Source organism: Protomyctophum bolini (assembly GCF_963924005.1).
Source record: "Protomyctophum bolini genome assembly, chromosome: 4".
Classification (NCBI taxonomy): Eukaryota; Metazoa; Chordata; class Actinopteri; order Myctophiformes; family Myctophidae; genus Protomyctophum; species Protomyctophum bolini.
This window is the reverse complement of record NC_137865.1, coordinates 19278449-19288466: the sequence shown is the minus strand read 5'-3', so window position 1 is coordinate 19288466 and position 10018 is coordinate 19278449. Positions and strand designations below refer to the sequence as shown.

The following is a 10018-nucleotide window of genomic DNA, read 5'->3' as shown; positions in this document are numbered from 1 at the left end:
TTCCCTCCTTCCCTCCTTCCTTCCTTCCTCTCTTAGAAAGGTTTGATAATATTTTGCATTTCCCATCTCTGGCCAGTACATTCCTGGACCACCAGTTGACTGTCTGTGATCTCCAAACATCTCTTTGTCTTTATATTCTTAATTTCTTTACCCTAAAAAGAAGAGAACCAGAAAAGCAACAATTTGAAGTTTGTCTCCTGACTGAGTAGTAATACGATACCAGGAAAGTGGTATAAAAAAGATGGTATTCAAATATTACTAGGAAAATATTAATAATAAGACATGGATCATTGCCAAATACACAGTACATGAATACCTGCTAGGAAACTAGATAGTATTAAAATATGGTTATATCCTTTAGAAATGGCTAGTAAGTACTAACACACTACGGAACTATGGTGATAATACAGTATTTACATTTCTCACGGGTACTGGAGAAGCCATCCTCACAGTTTTGTTTTCTATTTATTAATGGGTTATTAGTTAATTGAATTACTGTTTGGAAACCAAGGGCACACCTCCCCAGGCCTAATTGATTGATGGAGACGATAAGTAGGCCTGGGTGATTGGGGAGCGGCAAGCACCTGGTGGACAAACGTTTTTTTTTACCAGACAGACAACACACTGCAGTTTAAGGATAGTAAATGCAAACCGAAATTACATTAATTTATTTTGTCTGCGTACAGCCATAATACAGGCGCATCAGTGGGTTTTGTTGGCTATTAAAGAAATGTTTGGAACCAACAAAAGACCCACAACAGGTATTGTACGTTTTTAGGAAATATCTAGACTCAGACTAGTAGGCCTACTAGAAATGTACCAGGAAAGTAGATGGTAATAAAATTTGGTTTAGACTCTACTTTCCTATATATGGGAAATGATCAAAACGATTTGAGAAGATTTCCACATACGGTATAATAACATGCACAAAATAGAGACCCCGTGTGAAAGTGGTTAACACTGTGTTGTTGTTGGTATATTTACCAACAACACAGTAGCCTACCTGAGTGAAATCCCAGAAACGGCTCATGCCCTTCTCCGTAGCCTGTTTACATTGGTACAGGCCGGGGATGTGAGTTGCTTCGCCCATATCGACCAGACACCTGTTCTCATTGTACTTGTGGGACTTGATGCGGCCAATGTATAGCTCACCACTCCCACGGTAATATGTGTACTGAGAAAAACAAAAATAAAGAAAACAGAAACCAGGTACACAAGGTTTGTGCTTAAATACTGTACATTTGAAGTCTGATACTTAGTTGCATATATATTATGAATAAATAAATGTATTATATTTTAGTATACTTAGCTTAGTTTTAGTTGCTTGAAATAGATTATCTACTGGACTACTACTACTATCTACTTGTACTTAAAATAGTCAATCAACAATAAGTATACACAATATTATCAAATCTTGTGTGTGCTACAAGGTCACACTGCAACATGTTGGGAGCTTGTAGATCCGCTATTTCCATTGTGCAAACTTGTCAGGAGGCCTACAATTCCACACGTAAATGTTGCTCACTTGACCTCCATATGGTTGGCAGATGTCTGCAATGGGAGTATTCCACGGGGGGTGCCCAAAATCAACACACAAGTTGGTATCCATGTGCTTCATCTTTGTTTTATGCAAGTCAAGACGAGAAACACATAATGCATTAGTATGGGCTGCACAATACTGTACATCTCTTTAAGGTGTCTTAACTGCCAAGGACAGGATGTGCAGGGCAAGCTTGGTTATTATATAGTTCTGCATTTTTCAGTAGCGTTGATCTTAAGTTTGTTTTGACTTTACACTTTTTATTTTGTCTGGTATAGTATTTTTATAGTAATATGGGGTAGTCAGGGGCAAGATTGAAAATGTTGATTTGGAATTTATGAGTGCTCAAACATAATAAACAAGAATGTAACACTATATTGGTATTGATGAAGCGTGCACGATGCATGAACCACGTGACCTGTACTGTTTCTGATTCATTATCATCTTTGGCACTGTCCTGTGAATCCTCTACTTCCATTTAGACGCTTTATAGGCATTCATTCTTTTCCAGGTTTTATCTCCTCATGCTATGGAGAAAGCTGTGGGCTAGTGTACATGTAAAATAGTGTATGTCTTTACTAGCTCCAAGCTCCACCCACCGTAAACTTACTTCGCCGGAGGCCACAAGATCGTCCAAGGGATCCAGTTGTGGATACACGTTCTCCAGGTACCACTTGAAAGGCTTACATTTGAGCCTCTTTCGGAGCTTCTTCCTCTCTGACACATCTCCGATATCTATCCCATGGTCCTTGATTGGGGGGGTCAGAATTAGTCTTGTTTACTGTATGTGTGATAGTGTATGAGTGGTTCTCAAAGTGACGTCTGGGGATCACCAGGGGTCATTGAGAGGGTTCCAGGGTTGTCCTGTTTAACTTTAACCACAATTGCATCGATATTTAAAAATAGCCAATCTACAAGTTCGCAACGCGTCGTGGCGAGATCTATTACTATTTTCCAAACATCATGGAAAAATTTGAAAAATGTAGAATATTTTTGCCACAAGATAGTTTCAGATGGGGTACTGTGGCCAAATACCTTTTCATTTAGGGGTCCTTTCCTTGGCATGAAAAAAGTAGGAGAACCACTGTCCTACATTACCTTGAATGGCAGCCTCCAGGCCAAATTGACATTGTGTTTGTACTCGTCCATCTCGTCCGTCTGGCATATAGGGCTTGTGGGCCCTCTCAATGTGGGCAATCTTGGAGCAAGGAACAACCTCTATACTCCCTCCACACGTCCACACCTGTAATAATGGCTATTATTAACAACTTAGACCCTCCTTAATAAGACAGAACTGCTGTACTGTGTATTTCCCCCACTGTACTGTACTGTACTGTACTGTACTGTACTGTACTGTACTGTACTGTACTGTACTGTACTGTACTGTACTGTACCACCACAAATCATCATATATACAGTCTGTGTGTGTGTGTGTGTGTGTGTGTGTGTGTGTGTGTTAGTGTTGTAGTCGAGACCACCTAAAGCGAGACCAAGACAAGACCAAGACCTAGGAGGGTCGAGACCAAGACCAAGACCAATACCGATGCGAGCCTATGGGGCCGAGACCAAGACCAAGACCAAGACCTAGGAGGGTCGAGACCGAGACCAAGACCAAGACCGCTGCTAGCCTAGGGGGCCGAGACCAAGACCAAGACCAAGACCTGGAGGGTCGAGACCAAGACCAAGACCGATGCGAGCCTAGGGGGCAGAGACCAAGACCAAGACCAGGAGGGTCGAGACCGAGACCAAGACTGCCGCGAGGCGAGACCGAGTCAAGACCAAGACTATTTTTCCCTCTTATTTGATAGGTAGTATTATTAGGTACAGATAACAATCTTGATCTGAAACACTTCCCCCAAATTAAACCATGTGCATTGCGCATGCACTGAATTAACCTGTGAACTGTGACCTCACCTGTCACACTGTCCGTCACTGTCAGTTTGACAGTTTCCGACCAAAACCTTTCAGATTAATGGCTATGGGCGTATGGCTCACCTTCAAATTAAAACAATAGTTTATTAGTTGGTTTTGGTTGCTGCTGTTTGAGCCTTTTAGTAAATAAATCGGTAGTGAACCAACAATGTCAATGAGGCATGCATGCACGTTATACAACAAAGGATTTGCACATGATCGTTTTTATTATAGCCTGGCCCTGACAAGACATGATCACATAAGGTGGACGATGGATGGATTTTACTTTAGGTATAGATGTAACTAGCCCTGAAACATGACTCTCGTATAATCATCATGGCAGTCATGTTTCAGGGCTAAGATGTAACGTCAGGTAGGTGGTGGTTCTTTACTCTTCTCATGATGAAACTAAACCGAGGCGATGCTTCATAGTTCATACATATGTCGCGGTCGCGCTGCAGTGCAACGCGTTGTGAGTTGTAGATTGGCTATTTTCAGATCAGTATTCAGATCACCGCTCAACCTCGTTTATTAAAACGGCTACAAGTTACAAGTTACAACACATTAACACAACACACATTATTAAAAAAAAACGGAAAGCTTGCAGTCTTGCACTGTTGGTAGAATATATTGAAATGTAAATGCCAGGCTGTAGCCTATGCCGGGCGCTGCATGCGTATTGCCGTGCGTAACTCTCCGCCTCCCGGCCGACACTTTATTTATTTATGCCCATTGCCTGAGACTGATATAATTTCATGATAGAATGATCATAATAACATCAACATGTGCTCTTCTTTGGACCTGTATGAACGTCATGCAGCACTGTTCCCCTTAACAGCTGTCTTTAATTAATTAATGTGAGTGGTCTCCTCTCACTCTCTCAGTCCTTGCGATCGGGTTGATATAATAGAACGTTTTGCATCTCGTCTCGAGTGGTCTCGGTGGGGGAAGAGACCCGAGACAATAAGTCCGAGACCGAGACAAGACCAAGACAAATGAGGCGCGAGACCGAGACGAGACCACAAGACAAAAAAAGGCGAGAAGCGCGAGACCGAGACAAGACCAAGACAAATGAGAGGCGAGACCGAGACGAGACCACAAGACAAAAAAAGGCGAGAAGCGCGAGACCGAGACAAGACCGAGACCACGAAAATTTGGTCTCGAGACCGGTCTCGAGACGAGACCATGTCTCGAGAACTACAACACTAGTGTGTGTGTGTGTGTGTGTGTGTGTGTGTGTGTGTGGTAGGCTGCGCAACAGTGACACACCAAATGCTATTTTCGTGATCGGACAGACAGCCAGGGACCCAGGAACACACACACACTCATAGCTGTCTATAGGAGTGGTTGCACCACTCAAATATTTAGTGAAAATGAAAACGGTTTTCCAAGTTTTCCATCCGTCAGTGACAAAATGTAAGCATATGAGATAAACACAGAAACAAGCCCAATTGTTGACCCATATGCTCTCATGTGCTGTGTTGTTGTGGTTGACTCACTCGGATTCCTAGCTCAACGTTTTCCCCACCATATACTTCCATTCCTTCATCAAGGGCCCCAATTTCTCCTAGAAACTTCCTGTCTGCAGCGAGGATCCCCATGACCGATGGACTCCTGAAGAAGATATTGTGACTGGTTACATTATGTGTCTGTCAAGTTGTCAACCAAAACATTTTATACAGAATAGATCTTTACTGCCACAGTGACATGGCCAAGGCTTTGTTCACACTGTTATTTGCAATTGGTTCAGATTTATGTGTGTCTATGTGTTTATGTATACACTGAGTAATGAGTACTGCTTAATTTATACGCTGTCTTACCATGGTGTCGCCCTTGCCGAAAAAAGCACAACTACAAGATCGACAATTTGCTGCGAGCATCACCATCTTATGATTAAGTATAAATTAGGCTTCAGTGTCCAGACTGTGACACAGCTCTAGAAATCAGATTATAAAAGTATTACAAACCACCTCGGTATGTGGTTCGAAGCTGGTTTGTAAAAATAATATTTTTTAAAGGACCAAGCCGTCCTGACAGGACTTAATTGGTCCTTTATTGTTTTTTTATTGGGCTAGCGTGAACGTAATATCCCACGGCCAAAACAACTCTAATCAGTTTGACTTGAACTTACTTGCCAGGCATTGAGGGATCGTTGAGCTTGTACCACTCAGGCCTAAAGCTCTCGTACATGCACCACAAGGCCCAGTCGAAGGCATGGGCAGAGGCATGGTAAGTCACCACAGCCAGGTCATAGTAGTTGACCCTGTCAAACACTGGAGAGACCACCACCGTTCTGTCCAGTTTGATCTGTGTCAGCAAAGGCTCCGCCCTAGGAACACAGTACAGATACCTCAGTATACCCAGTAAGCAAAATTATCTGTTGTGTACTTTACTTTAAGTTCTATAGACTTATGTAACTTTCTGAGATACTTTTGCTTCACTTGAGTATTTAAAAAAAATTATACTCTCTACTATACACCTCAGAGGAAATTATTGTACTTTTGACTCAAAGCTGTCAAATAACTAGTGGAGTAACTCCACTACAGTTATTTGATTTGTTTGCTTACTTGAACCATTATAGTCAAGCAACAGCCAGTCCAATCGTTCCAGGGTCATATCATATGGATCTCTAGGTCAAACAGGTACATTCAAGTTAACTGAGTAAAATCTTATTCTCTAACAGGGAAACGAAAGAGACAGTCATGTCATGACAGCTCTGATCGGTGAACCAATATTTCTCCAGCACTTGCTCCATGTACGCCCACCCCTAGGCTCTATACCAGAAAGCACCCTGGCTGGGCCAGGCTATTTCAGCAACAACCAACGGACAGACTTAATCAATTTCAACCTGGCTTCTAAATCGTGGGCATGCCATTTATTGGCAAGATTTACTTGCTTTTCTTTTCTTTTAATGTGAAAATAGGAGATGATCTTGTAGATCTGATATCTCCGTTGCTTTTGCATGAAACTTGACTAAGATGAAATGTGGAGATACAAGGTTTCCTACCACATCTCATGGACCTCGATGTGAGCATCCAGGATAGCCACCACGTCAGCAGTAGCAGCCGTCCATCCAGAGATCCTGGACGAGGCCAACCCCAGCTGCTCACCATGCCTCACTCTCCCAATACGAAGCCCTGGGTTCTGCTGTTTACCATCGCTGGTAACTTTAAGTATTGCCTCATTTCTCATTGGTTATGTCTTTACTTAAGACATAACCTCTCTGTAAAAATGGAGTTGACTGAGTTTGTGCCTGATGCCATGAAGACATATTGAGGTTAGACAACACTAGTGACATGAGCGACGGCGTGACGACGTGGTCCGCTTCCCATAAGCCATTTTAACCCATTCTCTGGACGGGAACCCCTTTTGGTGTTTTAAGCATTATGTTATACTTTACTTATTGAAAAATAGCAGATCTACGAGCTTGTATGTCTGCTATTTTTTTTTTTAAATTCTTGTTACTGAAATGGAGCGATCATGGCATCTCCTATAGCTTCGACAGAGAAGTGCTGTGAATCTCTCTGGTGGTCTGTAGTCAGCAGGAGAGGGAATCAGACTTGTTGACTCATCTGTACCCTTACATAAATTGTATAATTAAAATGTTCTTATCATACCAACCATTGGAACTGTTATCATCCACCAGAATGATTTCTCTCAGCAGGTGTTTGGGTGTTCGGTCAATGATGCTGCGAATGGCTCTCTTGATGATAGACAGGGCCTCGTCCAAGAAGACCAACACCACTGCCATACTTGGAAGGTCCTTTGGGTACTTCTTTTCTTTACACCTATTCAAGTAGAACAAAATGTATTCATCTGAAAATATTTCAATGTTTTGGAATTGAGGCAGTCTAATGTAAAAATAAATGATGGCGGTCTTTTTGAGGACTGCGCAAGTATGATACATATACCCTGAAGAAGGCATCTTGTTTGCCGAAACGTCCGTTCAATAAAAGTTTTATCTTTTCCTTTTTTCAAAAGATAGCTACACTACAATCGAGGGAATCAGAAAAATCTATGCAGAATGAAGTGTTAAGTTCATGATCAAATGATTGTCATTGCAATTCCTACCACATTCTGTATTTGTCTCATGTTTTCTCTGCTTCTGGTTCTCTCTCTGCCCGTCAGTCCTGAAGTGTGAAGACTGACATTAACGAGTTCCCAACCATTGTTCAAAGAAACCTTTTGCTTTTTACGATCTATTCCTGGTTTGGCAGACACTAATATCTACAGTTAATCTTACTCATATACGAGTCATACGACGAGCCATATCAAACCTTTTAATTTCAAGGACCACCAGTTTGTTATACATTAGGCCACAGACCCGCATATAACAGTAACGGTCCATTTGGTTACAAACTATCAATCATTTAGCTGGGGCCCCCTGCTGGTCCTTGAGGGATGTATCCGTCTCTCTTTTAAGTGGCCTCACTGGCCTGTACCCCTGTACTTACAGTTAGACAGGTCTTGTCCAGCCAATAAGCACATAAACAAAAACACATTTACCTGGGATTGCGAGTATCCGCAAGAACTCGATCTAAAGGTAGGCGGTCACTGAGAAAGACATTGTAACCATATTTCTCAAACAGAGCTTGTGCCTCTTTCTGGTCATCTTCAGATAGATCCTCCCCCCAGTCCTTGAACAATTCAGAATTGGGGAACAGTTTCTTCTTCGTCTTCAGTTCCTCCACTGGTTGGTTTATCAGCAACTTCATTGAATCTATGAATCTTCCACGACTTTTGTGGTCTTTTGCAAGCATCTTTTGCATGGCATCCTGTTTTTGTTCGAAGATTTTAATCGAGTTGTCTGTTAACAAAGGGCAGACAAAATGAGTTACATCAAGTATGAGGGGAACGCTGATAACATAGGCTGTGATGCCTGACAGTGTGTCAGTGATTGGACCATGTATTGTGCAACGCTGCCACGGCCTCCAATGTCAATTGTTGAATGGGTGTAACATTATTTGTACAAAGAAATGTATTTCCCTTCCATCTAGCCTCCAACATCTGCTGAGTCTGACAGGTACATATATTCCTATATTAAATTACCTGTATTACAGTATCCCATTTAGGCCTAAGGCCGATTCTAAAAACGCCTTCTAAAGCCTGACCTAAGTTTTCTGAAAAACTTCAAATATTTATATAGCAGCATCAATTTTGTATTTTTTGAATACTGTACATATACTGTACAGAACCCAAAAATGGGTTCCCGGCCTGAGGGGGTAAAACACCAAAAGGGATTTCAACCCAGAATGGGGTATTTGCCAGTCTACTGTAGGGGGAGGGTGGAAGTAAATTTGTATACTGTATGTCATGAGGGAAGTTAATTGAAAATAGCTTTGCACTTGACACTCATAAAATGTTGATAGTGTTCATGATTCCACATACTAAGAATTAAGCAACCGTAAACTGAAGCAAGCATATAATCCAATTCATTTCATACATATTATTTGCACTTGTTAATTTACCTAATATAAACAAGTGCAATTGCAATCATATCTATCTGTCTGTCTGTCCATCTAGACACACACACACACACACACACACACACACACACACACACACACACACACACACACACACACACACACACACACACACACAAAGAGATGGATTAACTATTGCCCGACTCACAGAGACTACTGATGTTTTGCTCCAAATCTGCAAATGGTACCAAAGGTGTTTTGTCGCTCTCATCGTCACTTGTTTTAAATGGGTTGTATCCATTCATGAAAGACATGTAGCTGGCCAGTAGAATTGCTCCCAGCAACAGCAGGATAGGACGTTTTATCCACAAAGCTCTCATTGTCACTGCCAAGGACACTGTCCTCATCTCATGAAACAAGGATCTTCTACCGACCAAGATGAACTCACTGAACCAGTTTATCCTGGCACGTATACGTACATGCACACACTGTCTCACACACAGTGTCTCTCACACACACACACACACACACACACACACACACACACACACACAGTATAGGTAGGCTACTACTGGTTGCAAAAGCCCAAATGTGTCCGTTGAGTTCATAATACGTGATATTTGATCTCTGTAGCATACAATAAATAATAATAATTAAATTAATCAAATGAACAGGATACAGAGCACGGTGGCACAGTTGGTAGTGCTGTCGCCTCACAGCTAGAAGGTCCTGGGTTCGATTCCGCTCGGGGCACTGTGGGTGCTGGCGGTGTGTTTCCTCCTCTGCGTCATCAGTGCCCATACCCGAAGGCGGGGTTGGCAAAAGGGCCTTTCTGTTTGCATGTTCTCCCCGTGTCCCCTAGGGTAGGTACCCTCACAAAAACATGCAGTAATCCTGGTCTCTAAACTGCCTCCCCCTGGCCAGCCGGGGCGCCTGATGGAGGGGAAAGGAACTGGTTGGAATAACGTGTTCCTTTCACGCGCTACGTCCAACCAGGGAAACTCCCCCCCTGTCAGGTGTAAAGGAGCAACTTGGACACTCAGGCATGAAGGGAGCATAAGTTAAGTCCGTTGCTCTCCCGGACCCCAGGTTGGCGGAGGGTGTGTAGAGCCCAGGATCACAGTAGATGATTGGCACAGGG

The 10018-nt window shown here is 42.5% G+C and overlaps 1 protein-coding gene across 1 annotated transcript; it reads right to left on the bottom strand.

Annotated features, from left to right (window-relative positions):
- Positions 1-32: 32 nt before the first annotated feature.
- Positions 33-8166, bottom strand: LOC308314482 (putative polypeptide N-acetylgalactosaminyltransferase 8; the record flags this gene model as incomplete). The annotated part of the gene is given in 11 exon segments (XM_080762113.1): positions 33-152; positions 1004-1174; positions 1526-1618; positions 2151-2288; positions 2639-2696; positions 2698-2783; positions 4951-5065; positions 5583-5780; positions 6459-6611; positions 7036-7239; positions 7958-8166. Coding segments are annotated over 11 exon segments (1545 nt in total).
- Positions 8167-10018: the final 1852 nt, after the last annotated feature.